Source organism: Electrophorus electricus, chromosome 7, assembly GCF_041902795.1.
Source record: "Electrophorus electricus isolate QZ-2024a chromosome 7, ASM4190279v1, whole genome shotgun sequence".
NCBI classification, from domain to species: domain Eukaryota; kingdom Metazoa; phylum Chordata; class Actinopteri; order Gymnotiformes; family Gymnotidae; genus Electrophorus; species Electrophorus electricus.
Genome location: NC_137503.1, coordinates 8,581,358 through 8,602,883, shown reverse-complemented (window position 1 = coordinate 8,602,883; position 21,526 = coordinate 8,581,358). Strand labels below are relative to the sequence as shown.

General features: G+C 38.2%; 4 protein-coding genes across 6 annotated transcripts; 3 read left to right on the top strand and 1 right to left on the bottom strand.

Moving 5' to 3' along the window:
- Positions 1–1,540: 1,540 nt before the first annotated feature.
- Positions 1,541–6,347, top strand: tatdn2 (TatD DNase domain containing 2). Of its 2 annotated transcripts, XM_027007807.3 has the most exons (5): positions 1,541–1,914; positions 2,128–3,150; positions 4,425–4,552; positions 4,651–4,834; positions 4,979–6,347. In XM_027007807.3, the coding sequence occupies exons 1-5, from the start codon at positions 1,645–1,647 to the stop codon at positions 5,117–5,119; spliced, it is 1,746 nt and encodes a 581-aa protein (XP_026863608.3). In that variant the 5' UTR covers positions 1,541–1,644; the 3' UTR covers positions 5,120–6,347. The 2 variants fall into 2 exon arrangements, with proteins under 2 accessions (XP_026863608.3, XP_081574061.1); XM_081717935.1 differs by lacking the exon at positions 4,979–6,347 and having other exon boundaries at positions 4,405–4,552; positions 4,651–4,786.
- ghrl (ghrelin/obestatin prepropeptide) lies at positions 6,256–10,232 on the bottom strand. Its single transcript, XM_027007913.3, has 6 exons — positions 9,900–10,232; positions 8,313–8,393; positions 7,963–8,114; positions 7,765–7,848; positions 6,454–6,565; positions 6,256–6,370 (listed from the first exon to the last, which is right to left on the bottom strand). Exons 3-6 carry the CDS (start codon positions 8,068–8,070, stop codon positions 6,366–6,368), a joined length of 309 nt encoding a protein of 102 aa, XP_026863714.1. The 5' UTR covers positions 8,071–8,114; positions 8,313–8,393; positions 9,900–10,232; the 3' UTR covers positions 6,256–6,365.
- On the top strand, positions 9,152–14,157 carry ccdc174 (coiled-coil domain containing 174). The gene is made up of 11 exons (XM_027007902.3): positions 9,152–9,289; positions 10,249–10,353; positions 10,448–10,548; positions 10,660–10,718; positions 10,825–10,984; positions 11,080–11,175; positions 11,284–11,423; positions 11,549–11,643; positions 12,457–12,589; positions 12,706–12,870; positions 12,987–14,157. The coding sequence occupies exons 1-11, from the start codon at positions 9,248–9,250 to the stop codon at positions 13,283–13,285; spliced, it is 1,395 nt and encodes a 464-aa protein (XP_026863703.3). The 5' UTR covers positions 9,152–9,247; the 3' UTR covers positions 13,286–14,157.
- Positions 14,158–15,488: 1,331 nt separating this feature from the next.
- On the top strand, positions 15,489–20,524 carry si:dkey-28n18.9 (sorting nexin-6). Of its 2 annotated transcripts, XM_027007904.3 has the most exons (14): positions 15,489–15,852; positions 16,168–16,275; positions 16,346–16,453; positions 16,616–16,685; positions 16,884–17,011; positions 17,214–17,297; positions 17,622–17,696; positions 17,815–17,845; positions 17,942–18,026; positions 18,118–18,157; positions 18,295–18,381; positions 18,559–18,648; positions 18,739–18,804; positions 19,248–20,524. In XM_027007904.3, exons 1-14 carry the CDS (start codon positions 15,850–15,852, stop codon positions 19,386–19,388), a joined length of 1,116 nt encoding a protein of 371 aa, XP_026863705.3. In that variant the 5' UTR covers positions 15,489–15,849; the 3' UTR covers positions 19,389–20,524. The 2 variants fall into 2 exon arrangements, with proteins under 2 accessions (XP_026863705.3, XP_081573659.1); XM_081717533.1 differs by lacking the exon at positions 18,739–18,804.
- Positions 20,525–21,526: the final 1,002 nt, after the last annotated feature.

Here is a 21,526-nt window from a genome sequence, read left to right as displayed (position 1 = left end):
TGAATCCTTCTTGTCTACCAAAAGATAAGGGTAGGTGCAGGTTCGACCACATGATGTTGTATCTTAACTAGGATTGAACTACTTACAAATTGTTTGCATTTTGTAAGTATATTACGAGCTAAATGAAATGTATGAAGGGTCGATCGAGATCGGCAGAGTTTTTGGCAATTTATCATTACTGGATAGCCATGGCAGAAGGTACCGTGTTGCGTCAAGTATCGCAAAGTGTTTTCTTCTCATGCTTTACATTTTAGCTGACACTTATCCAAAGCCACTTACAATTATGACTGAGTACAATTTGAGCAATTGAGGGTTATGGGCCTTACTCAGGAGCCCAACAGTGGTAGTGGTGGGGCTTGAACCAGCAACCTTCCAATTACAAGAACAATGAACAACATATATCGTAGACATAACTAATCTTAAACAGCTAGCTTGATAACAAATTTAGCATTTTGACTGGGATAACGAATTGGTTAGCTAAACTAGGTTACTTCACATATCTAGCCAACTAACGATGGCTAACATTAGCTAGCTAGCTAACTAACTAACTAGCTAGCTACTTGTGAATTGACATCAGTTAATTAGCAGACAGGTTACTAAATTGGTTATTGATTAGCTACGTTAGATGCAGAAGTATTTAATTATTTTTAAACGATTAGTTATTTTAAAATAACCACTTTTAGGTAAGTAGCGGTTTTGGTCTTTTGTTTCATTCTGTGAGTGTTTTTATAGTGGTTTCTTTGGATTAGTCGGGACCATCGTGTGAAGCGTTAGCTGTCCATGCTAGGACAAATGACCCTTCAGTTACTGATATAAAAATGACGAATGAGTGTTACCAAAAAACTTTAAATGTGACGAAAGGGAGGGAATCATTATTACAGATGACTCATATTTGAGTACAATCACTGGGCTTCATGTGTAATTATCTTAATAGGGCCTGTGCTTTAATATTTGAGCCTGTCAGGTGTCACAAACCTTTTATGATTCAGATTATGTAAATCTGCTGTACTTTGATTTTCAAATGATACTGACCCGTCTACTTCAAACACTCTCCAATTTCCTTAGCTTTAGAGTAATGACTAGTAAACAGCAAAAAGTAAAGTTTGGATGGCTACGTACAGCATTCAAGTCACCTACAAAGTTTCAGAAGAATTATATAGGCCTGGCTCGGCCCTCACGCTGGGAGGATATGGGGCATGAAGAATCAAATGAGGATCCTGGCATGAACATGTCTACTGGGTCAGCCGACCTAGGTGAACTAGAGCATGTAAGCCTTAGTACACCTCAGGGAAAACGGGCAACCCCTTCTAGGACAGAGGGTACTCCAAAAGCACACCCCTTATCCAGGAGAACATGCAGATTGTTTCAGGAGCATGCTGCAACTCCTGAAGTAAGTCATTCATATATGTATTGCATGGTGTTGGTCTCTTTTTGTGACCACCACTCATTTCACTCAACTGAAATCAAAGCACTAATTGTGCTTAGAGGAGCATTTTGGCTTATTGGCTGCTTATGTAAACTTTTTTTTTTTTTTTTACATGAATAGTAAATGTGTGTCTGTATGTGTATGTGTGCGTGGGCACACATCAAACCCCACAGTCAGAACTGCAGTCCCCACCTGTTCACCTAACCCCCCCTGCATCAATGATGCCCACTGCTGGTGTGAAGCAAAAGGACAGAACTGTGGAAAGATCAAAGGCTATATACCTTGGAGCCCTCAGAGCTGCTAACAGGCTTGATGCCAGGAAGTTAACTAGTACTGAGGACAGTGTCAAGGAGCCCTCTGCAAAGAAGTGTGTCATAGATACGCCTGCTGTAAAGATGAAGCTGAAGAAACATGAGCCATACCATTTATCACCACTCACCTTTTTGGACACAGGAGAAGAAGAGCAAGTAATGATATCAGAGACTAAGGTAAGGAGAAAAAAGGATATAGCTGACCTCTAGTTTTCTTATTGGCGCATTTGGTTCACATTTTATTTGATGATACTACAGTTACATTTTCTAATATTAACATGCCGGTGCTAATTAGCATGCCTCTGTGGCCTTCACCACTGTACATGCCCGGATGGACAGATTAATGCAAATTATGACCACATATTGTCATTAGTTCATTTCTATTCACAGTGCGAGTCTCCTGATTGGTCAGATGTTGAAGACCCTGTCGAGTTGGAGAACTTCTCCCAGGATGATTTTCCGATGAAGCATACCAAGCATACAATAGAACAGGACATGGGACTGCATCATCCTCAGTCTCTACCTCCTTTAGAATATGTCCCTAATCCACCTCCAACATTAATGCTCCCAAACTTCAAACAGCCCACAATTAGAGTGCCAGGGGTTAACATGAAACCCTCTTATACCACTGTTCCTCCTATGAGTACAGGTAACGCAAACCCACCTTCATTGTCTTGGGGGGAGGTATTTCTTTCATTTAAACAATCGCCACATGACATGACCTCTGAGTCCTCATCCTCCCGGACACCATGTCTGCCTAATAGTTCAGCCATAGCATTTGGTCAGGGTGTTGGATTACAACCGCAAATCAGCACGGCTTCTTTGCCTTCAGATCCATATGCCCTGCCCATCATGACTGCCAGAATCACACACACTTCCCCAGACCACTCTAGACTGTGTGAGTACACTCCTGTTGTGGGACGCAGGTTCTCAGAGGCACATGTGTTCTCTCCCTCAAGGACATACCGTACTAATGACCATGTCACGCGTAGGACATCTGCAGGATCAGAACCTCTTTGGATATTGGACTCGGACCCATTAAAGGCAGATTCCTGTGGATTTGTTGATACCCATTGTCACCTGGATATGCTCTATGGGAAGATGGGTTTCCAAGGGAGTTTCCAAAGCTTTCGGATGGCATATGCCAACAGTTTTCCTGTGGAGTTTAGTGGCTGTATCACAGATTTCTGCAACCCAAGGATTACGCTAAAGGAGGCAATCTGGGAGGGTCTGCTGGGGGAGGAGTTAGTCTGGGGCGCATTTGGATGCCATCCACACTTCGCCAAGGAATATAACACTGTCCACGAGCAAAGTATCATGGAAGCCATGCGCCACCCCAAGACCATCGCATTTGGGGAAATTGGCCTGGACTATTCACATAAGAATTCTACAGATTTTGGCATACAGAAAGAGGTATGGTGGGGAGGCAGGCTGTGAAAGTAAATGTGATTCTGAACAGCTTTGGGGGTTTAATGGGTGGATTTGTTCTTTTTAAGAGTTGGTGTTGATAGGGTGTGTGTATGTATGTGTAATATATATATATATATATATATATATATATATATATATATATATATATATACACACACATACGTACGTATGTATGTGTGTATAATATATATAAAAAAAGAGAGAGAGAGAGTTCACAATTGTAGTAAAGAAGTTTCCACAGAAATAGAATGTCCTTCATGGGTGTAACAGGATAGCGGGGGCCGATGAAGCAGAGGGCGATTACGGTAGTAATTACGCCAATGATGGAGATTTATTTTACCCAAAAAGTCTAGTGACACAGGCATGATGCCATAAGCAAACAAAAAAAATTAAATTCCAAAAAAAAAGAAGAAAAAAATGAAACATTCAGTCATCAATGCCAACAGAGAATTAAACCAAAATAAGGCAACTTAATGTGCTTCCAATTATGGCATTCAATCAGCACGTCTCTCCCTTGCTTTCCAACATCACTCCTTATATTCAGTCTTCACTCCTTAGACCGGACCATTCTAGATACAAAAATTATTAAATTGATAATATTTCTCCCCTATGGTTCAAAATAAAGGCTATAATTTAAACATTTTTGCATTATCCAAAATTCCAAACAGCTATTGATCACAATTTTATCTATTTGGAAAATTACCTGCTCCAATAACGTGAACCTACACATTATTATAGTATAACGAATGTGATGCTATAACTCCCCCACAATTCTGGGCACGACTCCTTGACTTTACAATCGCTGAACAAAACAAGTAGGTGTATGTTTTGAACCCAACCTCCCGTTACCTTATTACAATAAATATATCTATCGCTACACATATAAATTAACTTTAGGAGTTATCTACACAGTCAGTTGGCCACCCTGAACAATGTAAGACAATTACAATTATTATTTTACAGAACTCCAGCAAACGGCAAGTTTATTCCATCTGATAGCGGTGTAATTAAAATAGGTCCTTCATGTATTGTCCACGTTATCCTTCTAATATTTGGCTCTCCTGTTTGTCCACATGGAACGCACCAGAGTCCTGTTACAATGAGCTAAGGACCTTTTGTCTGAAATGTTCCATTTCTCTGGAAACTTCTACAGTTTAGAATATATATAAATTATAAAACCTATTACTGTTCTCACTATGTGTGAATATTAAGCAGATTTGATTACTTTTTTTTTAGTCACTTGCATTTGTATGCAGGTGTTTGAGCGGCAGTTGCGATTGGCTATTTCTCTGGGAAAGCCTCTGGTCATACATTGCCGTGATGCTGATGATGATTTGCTAGAAATCATGAAGAAGTGTGTTCCTAGAGACTACAAGATACATAGGTTTGTTTCTATAAAACATTCTGTGTACAAATGTATGTGAGCTATAGGAGGCCTATAAACTAAATGATTGTGTGTATGTGTGTGCGTGCGTGAGACAGACACTGTTTTACCAACAGTTACTCTGTGATTGAACCTTTCCTGAGTGAATTCTCCAACCTGTGCGTGGGTTTTACGGCCTTGGTAACATATCCCCGTGCTGTAGAGGCCCGAGATGCAGTGAGGAGAATCCCCCTCCATCGTATTCTGCTGGAAACTGATGCCCCATACTTCTTGCCCAGACAGGTGTGGTGATGTATTTTGGCTTTAGGCTATTCAGGTTATTTTATCACAATATCAAGAACAACTTAATATAATTTAAAAGAAATGTTCATCCTGCTCTTTGGCTTAAATCTGAGTGAAAGACACTTGAATGTTGTCCCTCTGTAGGTGCCCAAGACACTGTGTAGGTTTGCTCACCCTGGCATGGGCATACACACCTTACGTGAGATCAGCCTGCTGAAAGGAGAGCTTCTCTCCACTGTGCTCCAAGCAGTACGCCAGAACACTACACAGATCTATGGCCTGTGACCACAGCAAACCACAACTTCAGCTTGGTACTATGGTGATGGTTATGGCCTGAAAGCAGTGTGTGTTGCAGTTACAACCTGTTACCTGCTGAATGTATGTGTTGGAGTTGTGGTAATCTTTGTCCATCAGTTGGCATGCTAGCCAAACCTATACCCATTAACAACCACGCTTATTTCCTGTTTTTGATATGCTCGTGTTGACCGATGATTAGTGTGTTGTTATAAACATATGCCGGTGTGATTAGTATGCCAAGTATGTTTTTGTTATATGAAAGATAATCTGCTACGGTAGTTTTATTTTTGGTTTGTTTTAGTAGGCTTTAAAATAGTTCTGTTAAATTGCTCTATGGATTGATCCTATTGTACACTTAGTGTATTGTCATATAAGGGTGAAACACTTAGGATCTGTTCATAAAAAAAAAAAAAAGTGATTTTCTATTTCAATAAAATGGCACAGAAGGAAGGTTCACATTGTGGGGTTTTTTTTATATACATTTATTTAGTTATAGCCATAACAATGGGGGGAAAGGATTCTGTTACCTATAGAACGTTTAAACTTGAGTGAGCTAAAATATTTCATCCTCTATGTAAAAAATTTTTTTTTTTTTTTTTTTTTTTTTTTTTTTTGAAGTTACATGCAAAGTTTTATATACATGAAGGTAACTGATTGTGATCTCTGGGTAAATATGGAAGTTTACAGTGTGTGTGAGTCATTTTTTGTAAGGTCTTGATGGAGCTACAATTTTTATTTGATGAGGCATTTCTCCCAGTTTTCCTCATTAAAGTTTTGTGGTCATTATTTTTTTAAACGTGTGAGTTGTTCAGTTCGATTTAGGTGTCGCTGCATTTATTGACCCACTAGGAGGGAACTGAAACATTTATTCATGCTTGTTGACACTATAACTGAATCTTAACATCTTAATTGGAGCTAATTCCTACACCACCTGGAGCTGACCCTTAGCATGTGTCTTTCCTGATACGACATTGTTGACCTTTGTGACTATGCCATTGCCATCAGATAAGGACAGGACAGAGAGAGATTTGGCAAGACTTCCCTTGCCAACAGAATCAGAAAATTACAGTTTGTCTTTTGTGAGTTAATTGCAGCTCGGGTAATTCTAGGACCACAGTCAACTTGCTTAGAAGGACTTTTATTCATTTTTTTGCAATTAGCTGTATTGTCATTTATTCATTTGTGCAATAGTAAGTTGCAAGAGTCTTAATCCTTTCAGATTCTGTCATTTTGGTCACTCTGAAACAAATGGGAAACAAACACATTTGACTTTTCTGTTACAGTGTTGTGTGACAGAGAGCCAGTGTGATATCACAACCCACCTGAAGGGAGAATGTCACCCAGGACGTCCATCAGGATCCTCTGCAGTGCTGTGCCATACTTCTCATATTCTGCATCACTCAAAGACAGACCCACCTGAAGAGGGGTGCTCAGCTAGACTCATATAGAGAGCAAGTCCAATGCGGGAGGAAAAGGAAAAAAATTAAATTGTCAAAATGTAAAGATCCAAGGAACCTAAATCTGTGTTTTCTTTCTAATTATATTACCCTTGCTCCTCTAGGAACATAATACATATAAAAAGGGTTTACTGTGAACACTGTTGCAAAGTCTAGTAAATACATTTATTTTGCCAGAATATCTCCCCTTCCAGTGTAAACTTGGTTGTCCTTATGTTGTGTATAACTTACATAAGGTGTACTCTCTTACAAAATCTGCATTTCTGCTTTTTTACCCCCTTAGCAGCACAAATGGAGAACAAAACCTTAGATATGTGTATTTGAAGGTAGTCAGTGCTAGGGAAGGTTATTTTACAGTGAAGTATATGCAGTTTCCCACTGTCCACAGAGTTTCTGTATCTAAGCATATAGATTACATTTCATCCCAATTGACATAAAAGTCTACAATTCCATCAGTACTCATGAATTCAAAAACATACTCACCTGAAAAGGTGTGCTCAGCCTGAGCTTAATAATTATTTGCATTATCGTTAGTATATTCATTTTTGTACAGTTGTAGTATTCCATCGTAGGCTGTCAATTATATATGCTTAAAATATTAGGATCATGCCCACACCCAGCTGTGATTGATGAGCTAGTTTGATTAGTTTTTGAACAGTATTTTATCACTTGCTAAGTAAATTTTGAATTGATGTATATCAACTAATCTGGTCAATAGTTTTGACTAGTTAAATATTTGGATCTCTGTGTATTTTTAATGATTAGGTTTCACATGTATTAGCATGTACAGTGATCTCTTATTTAGGTATGCCTACTTTATAGCTGAATCTGCCATGCATTTTACAGTCAATTGCAAGTTGCAGTACACTTCTGCTGGCCCCATTATTGTGCTCTGAAGTTGACTGGCGGTAGCCTGTGTAAATCAACCCTTATTGGTGTCTTATATGTAAGACCTGGTTTTGACCAAAGGGTGGGTGTCAGCTTGATTTTTCATATACATTCACATTTACAATATACAGTGTAAATACCCAGGTCTTTAATGAACTAAGCCACTGGAAAAATGGCACAAGTCTTCTCCCATCGGTTGACTAATCTCTGAGTACACAGAATTGACTGATTGGTGGTATCGGTGTAGGTGTACCTAACAAAAAACTCAGTAGATGTGTGCATGCATACCATGATGTGATGATCCTCTGGTAGCAGAGGAACCTCTGGACCAGCCCCCCGTCCCACTCGAGGTTGCTTTCGGTCTCCATGACCCTAAAACACACACAGCCATACACCCATTACCATCTTTCATCATCTCCAAAACAGGTGAAACACAACACCAAAGAAACTACTGCAGCTGCTAATGTGCACTGTTTTTAACCCCACCTGTGGTTTCTGGGTTGGGCTGAGGAAACTGGAGCCACACAGAACACATTTTGCCCACAAGGAAAGTGCACAGAGGAGCAAGACTGCATGACTGGCACGGTACAACATCCTAAGAGGTCACTGGGGATCTCTTGTTATGCACGAGAAAGTAGCTAATCACCAGAATTTTAAAAGGAAAAGATAAACAAATTTAGTGTGATGAATACATGTTCTGAATACATGGCTGGCTATGAGTGTCATTTCAGAATGCTCAAAATTTGACATACACAAATCTCTAAAACACAGCTGGCTAGAAAAATACTAAAAACAATTGTTGACTGAAGGTTTGTTTTAGAATGTGTATGTCTTACCTGGTTGGGTACCTGGTTGACCTTTCAGTTTCAGCTTTCAGACTACACTGGGGTCTTCAGCCTTAATAACCTATATATCTGCTGTGTGTCAAGAGTTGAGAGATAACTGTGAAAAAAACAAACAGTGGAATGTCCCTGTCCATCAATGCAGTGAATATTTCTGACACTACAGCAGTGTAATCAAATATTTGTATTTGTATATATGTTTTTAAAAGATACTGGCTGTTCTAGTGAACTCACTGTGAAATTCCAAGTATGCAATAGATAAATGGCTGTGAGGTGAATGGAGAGGTGAGTGGAAGATGTTTTCTACCTGGACCACTGCGTTATTTCAATTACAGCTTTTGATTGATTGGAATAATTTTCCTGATAATAGCTCTTAAACAAACACACTTAGTGCATTTGCCTATTTACAGAAATATGCACATATGGTCTTTTGAAACAGTTAGCTTATTTGGTTTGAATACCTGATATGGTCAAATGAACATGAAGGGCCCCAAAAGCCATCTGTTCATTTGAATACATCTAGTCACTTATACCTTGTATGAAGGATTCCCGTGATTCACCCATGAGTAGTAAATTATTTGTGTTGTTAGTGTGATCTTGTAAGACTTGAATAAAAAAGAACCCATCTTGCAAACTTTTTTATTTTTCACTTTTATTCTATTGCACATTATGTGGCCGTCATCTCTAAACAAAAGATAAACAAAATAACAATGTTCACTTATAGCATATCATGTCTCTTATTACATGAAGAGAAATATGAATGAAAACGGAGTGTTTTATAACCTAAAATCAGGATTGCCCTATTATCTTGCAGTAATACTCCACAGTAGTAGAGGTCGTGTTTTTCACTTATTCGCACTATAGATTTCAAGATGGCGACGTGTATATAAACATGTTGATATCCATTAAAGTCGACACCTTAAAATAATATGGATAAGAAGAAAAAGCAATATAATGTCACAGCCTCGTCGGTAGGTTGTGACCATAGTAACAGATGCATAGTAGCAATCTATAGAAATGCAGAGAACTCTTTAACGACATTTTGATTTCGTTACCTGTATAGCTAGCGTTAGCTACGTATAGTTAGGTTAGCAAGGATAAGTTAGGCAGCTAACGCTCGCGGTTTTGATATGTACATTCCTCGTATCTTTATCCATATAGTTCAGTGTAAGAGGATTATTTGTCATATAGGGTTAGTCATTTTTAAGGTTAATGTTGGTCGACCCCTCGTAAATTAAGATAATGTCTGTTAGTCGAGCTAATTAGCTAACGCTATCTGGACAACTGGTGGGTATTATGTACATCACAGCTCGTTCAGCTGGTCAGGAGAGAGAAATTTTGCAGTTAGCGAACAGAGCTGACCAATTTGCTCTAGGTGCACATAATATAACTTAATGTTTTAACACTGGCCACTAAGACCCGAATACATTTTTTCTTGGTATTGTTGCAAACATCCTAACGCTAACTGATTTTCTGCGGTTAGCCGATAGGTGATGTGAAAGGGTGATCTGTTAAACACTTGAAATACAAGGTATTTGCTTTGACATGTTAAAATAATATTGAACAATGGAAAACAACTACCAGTTCACTCCAGATGGGTGAGAAATGGGTGCATTCTGTAGAGCAGAGGACAGAGCGCTGCAAAACCGAACTGTCCAGCCTAAAACTGGACGTCTGGGAAACCTTGCCAGGACACAAAAATATTCTTAGCTGCTTTGTAGTATGTTTCTGTCCTTGTGTCAGCTCTCTTGTGTATTTTTTTTTAATTTGCTGAAGTTAATGGTGCAGCAATACTGGCAAAAAAAAAAAAACTGACTTGGAAACGGTCAGGTTCAATCTGTATTAATTCAAAGCAAAAAATAATAATTACTGACTGCACTGTATAACATTATATTCTTGTCATTTCTCCACTTGTTTACCTGTTTAATAGCTGGTTGATTTGAAAGCAGAGCTTTATAGGAAGCAGGAGACATTCAAACAGGAAAGACTTTCTCAGGATGCAGGAGCTGTACCTAAGATACATACCAAAACAAAGGCAAGTAATCTGAATGAGAAATGACACACAAAAATAATTGTTGATGTCATGTTATGCTAATGTATTAATTTGGTATGCACTGGTTCATGTGCAGAAGCCCAGTATTTGGAGTAAGCAGAATGAAGGGGTGTCTGCCCGTGCTCAGCGGGATGTAGAGAAAGCTACAGAGGAAGAAAATACCTTAAACAAATCAAGGTAAAACAGAATAAATGTTAGCTCAGCCACTCCAACACACTGGTCTTATACACATTTATTTTTCTCATGTATATTTAATAACAATATCCTCTGGTTATTAAATTCTTCCAGGCAGAAATTGGAAGAGAAGGCACGACTGTATGAACAAATGACTAAAGGGGATTTCCCGGGTAAAGCATCCTGTGTTTTGGATGGTCTTATGGGATTTGTTATACTTTACAAGGAGTTTTCAACAGCAGGCAACCTCTGAAACACTCTGGTACTTTTCATGTGTAGATGAAGAGACTGAAAGTCTTTACTTGGTTGACTTCACCCAGAAGATTATTGACCAGAAGAGAGAGGTACATATCAGACAGGCTGAGAAAGGAGACAGAGATGGTGAAGACACTGACACACAGATCCCTATCCCACCTCCACAGAGTGAGGATGAGGAATGGTATGAGTGTTGGCATCCCATAATTAGTATACTTCCTTAAGTAATTAGAATGCAAGGCCTGAGTGTGCTCTCTTCCTCTTTCCCTTCGCTCTCAGGGTGGATTATGTTGATGCATTAGGTAGATCAAGGAAGTGTTTAAGAAAAGATCTACCGGAGTTTCAGAAAATGGATCAAGATTTACAAGGCACAAGGTATACAACATAGACAAAGTCCATATATCTTAATTTCTCTCATATTTGTTTATTCTATATTATGGTGCTTTGTATGTTTGCCTACAACTGTGTGTGTTTGTCTCACAGCAGAGTGGTTGGACCTGATAGGACTCTGTTGTCTGAAGACATGAGGCGAGAAATGCAAAGAGAACAGTGGGAAAGGGAGGAAGAGGAGCAGATGAAGAGGCCCATGGGGCCCATCCACTATGAAAACATCCGCGATCAAGGTGAGAAAGAGGTGCCGTTGAGTATCCGCTGATAGACTCTGGGACATTTGCCTCTGTTGTGCTAAAGATATGTCTTAAATGAAGGTGTGGGCTGGCACTCAATAGGACTTTTGTGTTTGTTTCAGAGGCGAGAGAGCTGGGTGTTGGATACTTTGCATTTTCTCAAGATGAGGAACACCGCCAAAAACAGAGAGAAACTCTTGATATGCTGAGAGACCAGGTGAGGATCCAGAGAACACCAAAATGAGCTTCTGCATTCTTAGTAGTATGCCCTGCTGACTAATATTCATCATTTTAGTTTCCTCATATACCCATTAGTCAATCACTTTGCATAGCAGAAAGTTCATTTCAAATAGGGTGGTACAATGTATTCTTTTTTTCACTATTGTAATATTGGACATTGCAATGCTTATATTGAGAAGGCTATAATATTCAAATGAGCAATTCTGTTCAGATTTTTTTTTTGTCTGTGTGCTGTGTGAACCCTGACCAATCTTAGATGCTCCAGATAAGTACTCTGTATTCCAGCGATCCAACAATCATAAATAATTTTGTTCAGAATAATAGAGGCCAGTCTTAAACCATACCTTGTGAAGCGATCACCATAGTGTTTTACCATCATTCTGCCAATGCCATTTTCTTGCTCATTTTAGTAGTGCTTCTGAATAAATTACAGGAAACCTTTTAATTTATATGAGTAAATTAACATACGTGTTGCACTGTTGATGAAATTCATTAAAAACAATGGAAGAAAAATGGTTTAAAAATCTTTGACACTATATTAGGAAGAAGATGCCAGACAGCTATTCAGTGAGCTAAATGCTTAAACTGTAATTTGTAACCTCTTGTATGTCACTTTATGATGACCTAATAATGATAGTTTCAGTAGCACAGGTTGTTGAAACTCTTAGTAAAAAGCAGTATGATCTCCAGGTAGTTCTTCTGTGTGCTTAGCATGTGGTTTGTATGTGTGTGTGTGTGTTTTATCTTATATATATTTATTTATTTACTTTTATTTTATTTCTTTCTATAGACCACAGTGCAACGTAGCAAGCGAGAGCAGCTGAAAGAGAAGAGGAAATCTTTGCTTGAGGCTCGACTGGCAAAAGTGAGGATGAGGAAGATAAAGAAAAGCAAGCTGGAGCCAGGGGCTGAAGAGGAAGAAGGTATATATTTTGTTTGTTAGACACTGTAGCCAGAAATTTGCAGATATGCATGCATTTAGACTGTTTGTGAAAATCCCTAGTGTAGATGTCAATGTGGAATTTCTGTTTTCTTGTAGTTCCTATTGCTGATGCAACAGTTCAGGAGGATGAGGACAAGGTTGGTGATTTGAATGGGCCTCCACCCTCTGCATCTACAACACCGAAGGTGGAGGTGGTAATTCAAGAAAGAAAAGACTCCAGGCCAGGAGTACCACATGTCAGAGAGTGGGACAGAGGCAAAGGTAATGAGATGCATATATACACACACACACACGTGACCATATCAAACCTAAACATTCATATTATTACTATTTTTTTATCCATGTATACAATGTTATTTAATCATTTCTGCTTATAGAATTCTTTTTGGGTCAGTGGACAAGTCGTCGTCGGGATGAGCGGGAGTCAGAGTTTGCCCCGCCCACTTCTTATTTTACAGACAATAAAAGAGTCCACCATAAGAGGTCTGGGGAAGAGGAGAATATTAAAGGAAAAGTTGCCTTTAAATGGTCTGATTCGCAGAAAGCACCACAGAATACATGTGAACCTTTTCCAAACCAATCTACATGTTCACAACCTCAACAAACCCCACAACCCCTGCATTCACAGACACAAAGTCTTGATGATCTATTATCTTTCTATAAACACTCTGTTTGAACTTCACTCTGTTTGTCATAAGGCCTCAGTCTCAAGCTTTTTTTTGTTCCATAGTAAATAGTCCACTCTCAGGTCTGTAGTTCTGAAGTTTGCACCTCTTTCCACTTCACTTGTTGTGGTGTATCTGCATGTTAGTGGCATTTGGAGGGTTCCATATTCAGGGTATAAGAGGAATTGCAGCTAACTCAGACTTGACATGTTCAAACATTTGTAAAGATCTGTTGAAACAAGTCTAGATGTCATCTTTTGATTTGAGTGAAATCTGATTAATTACCCCAGCAACATAGTGGTATCCAGAACCACACAACTGAGGGGAAAAAAGACCTCATAAAGGTCTTTTAACATAATAAATGTTAAATCACTCAGCAAGTAACAGCCAGTTTATCCCACAAATACGGAACAAGGGGTTACAGTCTTGCCGAACATGTCATGGAGACGTTTGTGGTGGGCCAGTTGTATTTATTCACTTCAGTGAATGTAAATGGACTGTTATTTGCTTTTTCATGTGGAGAGATTATGTTTTCATGATGAGGTGATTGCTCATATGCAACTCCATAGGACATCAAGACTACATATAACACAACAGGCTGTATAAAATATGTGAAATATAAATAAGCAGAGCTGTGTTGTAATTTTTACATTTCAACTATTTGATAGTTTTGTTACAGTTGTTAAAAGTTATTCCTGCATCGAGCTAGAGCTGAAGGCTTACTACTAAATAACACTTCCTGTAAATCTGTTATGTCAGATATTTTAATAATGCTCATAGATAGATCTGAATCTGAATCTAATATTTTTGTTCACACATTGACCCTCTGCTCATCTCTCAGTAGAGTAATAAAACTTTCTCCATTCCTCCTGTATGAGCAGAATGTACTTGCTCCTTGCCTCATTTTCATGTTTAGGTTGAATCAGTATGAATTTTATCTGGTCCTTGTAGTCCTGCTGACTGTAGTCAAATTCCTTCTGTAGGCTCTCAGTGATGCCCTAACTAATGTACTTGAACAGAAGATTTTTAACCTTCAGCTGTTGGTGATTTTTGAGAAAAGCAAGGTCAAATGTTTAGCGCTTGTATCCTAATCCTTTTTATACCAGCACTACAAAATCTAAATTACAAACAGTATGAAATAGAACGTAAAATGTAAGTCTGTTTGCACCTCTCAAGATGACCCTCCTGTACTTGGATTCTTAAGGTAAGAAGCTCATGTCTATTGATTTTCATACTCCATTTGGAACTTGGCTGACAACTCTCAGCTTCTGACAACTGGGACTGCTTGTGTGTGGTGTTAGAGCTGAGCTGCTGTATATCTCTGACCTGTGGTGCTGATGCAGTGAACAAAATCTGGCACAAAAAAACCCCACGCTCTTCCAAAATGCACTGAGCAGATTTGAAAGGTTTCTGAATTAAATTAAAGTCCTAATTTATGATATCTGATGTCTGATCAATGTCTGATCAATTCCTCTTCATGTTTATTAAGAAAGGAGGCTGTGTCCTGACCTGACATATGTAAGCTGCTGCAGGTGGTTCTGGAGAGTGAAGGAGTTTCTTCTCTGTCTGCCCGCACCCAGCTCCTTGCCAAATTCCTGTTCTGTGATCTCTGCACTGCTCCGAGGCTCTTGCGCTTTTTTTGTTTATGAAAAGAAACAAGTTCCAATTTGTTGCCCAGTATAATTTTCACTAGTTATGACAGCATCGGTGAGAAAAATCAAATGTCGCTGGCCTCCACGCTCGGCGGATAAATACGCCTGTGTTCTTCTGTTGCGTGCTGAGATCACGGGTGTCCTTTTGAGAGTTAATACTCTTATCTCAAACGCTAACAATTTTACACAGCTTTAACGCCTTATGTTTTAAACAGTTAAAGACAAATATGTTGCAGAACGGTGTGGCCTACAGATTAAAAATATTGGTTTAGATGCCTGTGTAAAGCATTCGAATACATTAGCGACATTGCTGACACAAAACATTCCTTTCAATTCAAGCTACAGCAGTACTTTCCAGGTCCAGTTGACGTTAATTAGCAGGTTTTAAACAAGCAAAAAAAATAAAATAAAAAATGCAGCTTTATCTTATAGAACCAACACATTGTTTGAGGTTAGGGTTAGGTTAACGTGTGGTAATAACAAAAACTACTCAACTACAGTAATGCAGAAGTCAGTGGAAGTACCGCAGAGAGAGTGAGAGAGAGAGTGTGTCTGTGTTTATTTAGTCCTTTTGATTCACATTTGAAGTGACAGAGCCCATACTAAAAGTCGTTCTCCGTCATTCACTCTCACAGGCTACAATAACTTAAGTTAAATGCGTATTTCACACAACCAAATCACGGGACTGCAGTGAACTTTGACTCACAGGATATCCTGCTTTCCACAATTGTGTGTGCGTGCATTTTGTGAGAGAGGGTGTCTTCAACCAGCGATTATATGTGATGTGAGGCGAATAATCTTTCAGTCAGTAAACGGAGGAATTTCCTGAATGGTTCATTTGTTAAGTTTGTCTTTTTTGAGTGAGAATTTGTCACTACGTGTTGCACTAAAAAAAAAAAAACTCTGGGACATTTCATAAAATAATGGTAAGTGAGTCCTTTTTACTTGGGATAATCACATGATCTTTATATGAATTTACCTGCTGCAGAGTGTAAAGACAAATGTAAAAAATAAAATTGTGAAGAGACTGAAAATAGAGCAGACTAGAGTTAAATATATCTTGTTTTATATGTTTTTATTTTACTTTGTTTAGTTATTGTTGATGTATCTTAATATAGCAGTTCAAACTGGTAATTGAAATACCCATTTACATTAATATTATTTTTGATCTATACTGTCTACCTCTTTACATAAATTATACACACACCTTTAATTTCTTTGCCATTCTGTGCATGTTTTAGGATGCATCAAATAAAGAGTCTGCACTAAATGTGAATGCCAGCAGCATTAAGATCTCTGATGTCAGTCAGGATGGAGATATGCTGACCTTTGCTATCACATCCCAGAATGTGAGTTGTCAACTTTACATTATATAGCTTAAGTATTAAAAATGCTCTATAATATTTTTCTTTCTCCTAGTTGAGTGGCAGTGGTGGAGTGTGTGTTTTTAGGACATACGAGGATTTCATCTGGCTTCAGCAGAGTCTCTTTTCTCAGGAAGACGTACCAGAACTCCAGGGAGTCATAGTAAGTGTTTACCTCTGAATGGCTTCTCCAGAGCATTAGTAGAATTAATGCTCACTGCAGTCAGCTAAGACTGAAATCTGACTTCATAAGCTGTGGTTGTGTTTTTAGCACACAATTGACTTACAGAACTAAAAATTGCTCAACTTTATCTTCTCCCTACAGTTTCCTCCTCTACCAGACAAGCCATTGCCTTCTCACTCACATACACAGGCTAAAGTGCTGAAACAGCTTGGTATGTTAGATCCACCCAAATTACAAGTCAAATATATCAATGGCTAGAAAACCTGTGTATAGCCTAATTGATAAGCTCCTTTCACATAAACCTAGCAGTTGATACTATGAGGGTATCTTATTTATATTATAATATATATTAATAATGTGTTTATGCCCATGTTTCTGTGTACACATTTGTATGTTTGCCTATATGTAGGTTTCCTGTCTTTGGGAGATAAATGGCAGATTTACTGTAAAGCTTTAGCGCTTTACCTGCAGCAGGTGGCAGCACATACTCTTCTGAGCAAAAACAAAGAACTCTACAACTTCCTTAGCAGCTCTGAGGTTCTCTCTCTCTCTCTCTCTCTCTGTGTGTGTTTGTGTATGTGTGTGTGTGTGTGTGTGTGTGAGTGAGTGAGTTAACTGTAAAGCGGCCTTGGGTTCCTTGAAAGACGCTATATAAATATAACTTCATTCATTGATTCATTTTTAGAATTATTTTTCTTCTATTGTTACTTGTGTTTTTGTTTTGCGTCCTGTCTTCTAGTCACCTGGTAAGCAGCGTAGCAAAAAGGGCATCTTTAACCGCCTCAGTCAAGTCATGGAAGAGATGAGGAAGGAAGGTCACAAGGTATGTGCATGGGCGGGTGTCTGCCACTTTGCCTTTTTGTGCCTGGCTGAATGAAATATATTGTCACACACATTTTGGCATTTCATCATAGATGTTAATGCAGTTCTGGGAGCATAGAAGAGGAGTTAGGATTAGGTAAACTCAGGGTGTTAGTGGTGGTTCAACTGATAGTGTGTTGTGTGGGCGTCTTTCTGTGTGTGGGGGCACAGGCTTGTCCATATGTGCGCGCATGTGTGTGTAAGTGAGTAAGCGAGAAAGGGAAACAATTGATCAGTCATAATATGCATTTAATTATATTTTTAATGCTCATTCATCTCTCCTCAGGATGTAGATGAATTCTTTCAGAGTGAGAGAGACAAAACCACAAATCTCTCTGTTCTCTTTAAAGTAGCCACAGAGGTAGTTCTTTCTTCCCCTTCTTTTATTAAATTCGTTTTTCTAGTCTTAATCCCATTATTCTCTTTCGTTCACCTTACTTACTTAGAACTTGGTTTAACTGCCATGTCATTTCCAACAGAAATTCCTCGAGGTTGTGCTGACAAAGCAAAGTAAGAATAATTTTCTGTAAGTCATTTGACAGTATGTTATGTTCAGAGTAAGATACCACAATGCCAAGTGTGTCTGTGTACATGTGTGTGTTTCAGAACTTGCTTTGGCATGTGGGCATTTCTCCACTTCATTACATCTTTGTGTTAACCAGGAAAATGCAGATGCTGTGGCCTTCTCCAAGTAAGAGTATGTTTCTAACATGAGTGGATGAGAGTTGGGTTTGTGCATGAGTTTGTCTGCCAACAATAAAAGGTAACTTTGTTCTTGTTAGGATTTGTCTGAAGCTCTCAGATATCATTGAAACAATGAAAGTAAGTAAGACTTAGATGGTAATAATGGAAATACTGGGCTAATTATTGTATTATTTACTATATCAGTATTATTTATTAGATCTAGCGCTCAGCATTCTAAAGTTTGATTCGGGTCTGGTTGGAAATTTTCTTTTCAGAGAAACTTTGAGAAAGTATCTGATAATGACATGTCCACCCTGGGGTTGGGTCTGGAGCTGGAGTCTCGCTACCAGGAGGCAAAGAGGGTGGGTCTCAAGCCACTACACTAACGTTGGTGCAATTACACACCACCATGAAGAGTAATACATGCCATTTTTAGTCATGAGTGAGCCAGAAGGGTTTATTTTTGTTTTTTGTTTTTTTAATGAGATGTCTTGTTTTGAGACCTTTGTCATTTGGTCATTTTTGTTCTGCTTTTGTAGGAAATGCTGTTCAGAAGAACTTGTAGACTAGTGGAACTGGACAATGCCAATAAGAATGTAGACAGAGCTAAACCAAATAAGAAAGCCCATGTAAGTGTTATATACACATGCCATACCTACATATCAGCACATAAAAACATACAGATTTATGCAGTCAGTGCCATCTGTATGATATTGCAGATGGAAGAAGTTCAGAAAGCGACACAAAAAGAATTCAACCTTATCTCATCTGTGGCTAAACAAGAGGTAGAGGATCCGCATCTTGTAGAGATTGTTTTGCTTTTCTTTACTCTTCACTGGTTTATTGCCAAGGGGTGTACAGCAGTTAAATCCTTTGATATGCAGGGTTTAATTCACCGGGCTTGGTGAAATGTATAGCATTAAGTAAAATTTGTTAAATTCATTATACTTCAAGCTGCTGGATAAAATAAATGTAATATATTCATAGGTTAAGCTTTGATACTAGGTAATAGTGTCATTTTTGCAGTATGTAAATATGTAATTTGTGGTTTATTATATGTGCACTTTATATTCAATTTGGGTTCAGTACTGGCTACAGATGCATCTGAAAATCCACCCACTGATTAATATCTATCTATCTATTGATATCTACGCAAAGCCTTTAACCTTTAACAAAGCCTTAATTAATGAATTAATTATCATTGATGTGCTTATTCTGTTTTTCTTAGATTGTGCATTACCATAGAACCCGTGTTCAAGTGTTGCGGGACTTTCTGATTGACTGGTGTGAAAAACAGCTGAGTACAGCACAGGAAAGCTCCACCCTCTTCTCACAGTATCTGGAAGCTTGTAAAGGGCTTGCTGTGTAATGTAGGAGTTCTGTAAACATGAAGTGTACATCAACAATATAATGTCAATTAGGGTCAAAAGAGAAAACCCTTGCAGATTTTAAGTTTTGAAGTAAAGCATGAATGAAATAATGTTGCAATTTAAAGCCAAATGGTTAAAAATGATCTTCACTACTTATATGTAAATGTTTGACTTGATCTCAAAATATTTTGGCCATTTCTCTTGCTGTAGGATTGCAAGTCACCAGCAAAGACAGCACTTGTAGTTGTTGCAAACTGATAATGTGTTTTATATTTATATTGTGCTTCATAGTATTACATAAGAGTAATAAGTAACACAGAAGTTATGCACAATGTTTATAATTACCAGTTACCCAAGTAGTTGTCAATGAAAAACAACTGTGATATGATAAACATAATTTAGCATGAGTCCAAAAAGATCTTAACAATCACTAATCTACCTTTACACAGTAACTGCTACGTTTTTTCAGTGTGCAATTATTTTGAAAGAATGAGTAAAATATCAGAATGAGCCTGAAATATCACTTACAAACTGTATTAAAAAAAAAAAAGATTTGGCTGTCAATTACCCTCCATTATAGTGCTGCTCAGTTGCAAATTGACAGAATAGGACAAAACAAACTAAGACTCCTCCCATTCTGGCTCTGATATTTTATGGAGCCTGCACAAGCTCACCCCTAGTTGCTCCAATCTAAGTAATAACTGACTTTACTGCATCTGTACTCAGTGCACTTTATAAAATGAAGCTTGTGCCATCATTCATTCCTCTCAGCAGGAACGATAAGTGATGTTCTCTCTCTTTCTCTCTTTCACTTTATTTCTATATATATGGCTAACAAATATACTGTGGCATCCACCACTGAGGTGTAGTGAGTGGGCTTGTGGGTAAGTGGAGCAGAGCATGGTGAGGACTCCCAGCATGCTGTGTGTCTCTCCAGACTCTATTTAGTTTAAAATTTAATATTTAATTATGTTCTTTATTGGTGAACTGTGTGTGTGTCCTGGTTAGTTTAATCATACTCTTTTAAAAAATAATTTTAGTAGTGTGCTAGTAGAGTTTACCACCTTTGTACTGTTTTTACTCTTTGATTTTTGCCCCCATTTTCTCCCATTAACAATTTCCATTTTGTGTGTAAGTTCTTTGAATCTATTCTTTGAATAGAAATCGCATACTCTTGTTCTTCTGTGCCAGTGCTAAAACATGATATTTATTGTTCAGTATAGCACCCATAACTGAGCAGGTTTCATGTTTTTGAACCCATCCTGCTTAAATGAAAGTGCCACAGCTGACACATGATCTCAGTTCCATTCAATGTGACTAACTTCTTACTAAAGTCAGATCCTGTAGTTCATCTGATGGAGCGGCTAGAGCAAAGTCATATCAACACCAAGATCATATCTTTGAGTCCCAGCAAGTAAACATGCTGTCTACTGACAACTGTAAGTAAGTCAGTCTGGATAAGAGAGTTTGTCAAATGCTGAAAATGTAAAAATGTACTTCTGAGATCAAATGGTTTAGTATGCCAATGATCATGCAGAGATACAAAATAACTGCAGAAACTATCATAAATGTTTGTCACTAATACAGCCTAATGCCTACTAACTACATTTCTACCAGTGAGAGTGTACCTTTAGTGTCTACTGTCCTTGCAGTATAATTCCTGGTCATGTGCAGAGTAACAAAGAGACGCTTTTGGGTGTAATAACTAATGAGTAATCTTGGAAGTGATGAACTCATTCTCTAAAGCACTCGATTAGTTTAGAGGGGAAGCTGTAGTCATGACAGGGTGGCATTCCACACCGGTCTGATGTGAAGGTCAGTGGAAGTACACAGCAACAGAGCAGACTCTCAAGAGGATTAAACAAACATTCTCCTTTTTCCATTTATTTCCCAGAAACTGCAGTCTTAGTTGACATGCTACCATAGAGATGTAGTAAGAAGCAATTCACAGTCTCTTAAAAGAGCACTGAAAGGTGTTGTAAGAACACTACCTGGATATGACTTATAGAAATGTAAATGTGAAAGAAATTATATACTTCAGATATTTATACAAAGATTTGAGTGTAGTTCAATATTACAATTTCAGTGCTTAACATTAAATCTGATTTTAGAATAATATTTAACAATTTCTATTAAC

Bases quoted from the DNA above. Each gene is read 5' to 3' on its own strand.
- tatdn2 (XM_027007807.3), top strand. From the start codon at position 1,645: ATGATGCCCACTGCTGGTGTGAAGCAAAAGGACAGAACTGTGGAAAGA. The intron at 3,151-4,424 runs GTATGGTGGGGA...ATTTGTATGCAG, and splicing joins ATTTTGGCATACAGAAAGAG to GTGTTTGAGCGGCAGTTGCG. The intron at 4,835-4,978 runs GTGTGGTGATGT...GTCCCTCTGTAG, and splicing joins CATACTTCTTGCCCAGACAG to GTGCCCAAGACACTGTGTAG.
- ghrl (XM_027007913.3), bottom strand. From the start codon at position 8,070: ATGTTGTACCGTGCCAGTCATGCAGTCTTGCTCCTCTGTGCACTTTCC. The intron at 7,849-7,962 runs GTGGGGTTAAAA...TGTGTGTTTTAG, and splicing joins GCCCAACCCAGAAACCACAG to GGTCATGGAGACCGAAAGCA. The intron at 6,566-7,764 runs GTATGCATGCAC...ATATGAGTCTAG, and splicing joins CAGAGGATCATCACATCATG to CTGAGCACCCCTCTTCAGGT.
- ccdc174 (XM_027007902.3), top strand. From the start codon at position 9,248: ATGGATAAGAAGAAAAAGCAATATAATGTCACAGCCTCGTCG. The intron at 10,719-10,824 runs GTAAAGCATCCT...TTTCATGTGTAG, and splicing joins GACTAAAGGGGATTTCCCGG to ATGAAGAGACTGAAAGTCTT. The intron at 11,176-11,283 runs GTATACAACATA...TTTGTCTCACAG, and splicing joins CAAGATTTACAAGGCACAAG to CAGAGTGGTTGGACCTGATA.
- si:dkey-28n18.9 (XM_027007904.3), top strand. The intron at 17,298-17,621 runs GTATGTGCATGG...ATCTCTCCTCAG, and splicing joins TGAGGAAGGAAGGTCACAAG to GATGTAGATGAATTCTTTCA. The intron at 18,649-18,738 runs GTAAGTGTTATA...ATGATATTGCAG, and splicing joins AACCAAATAAGAAAGCCCAT to ATGGAAGAAGTTCAGAAAGC.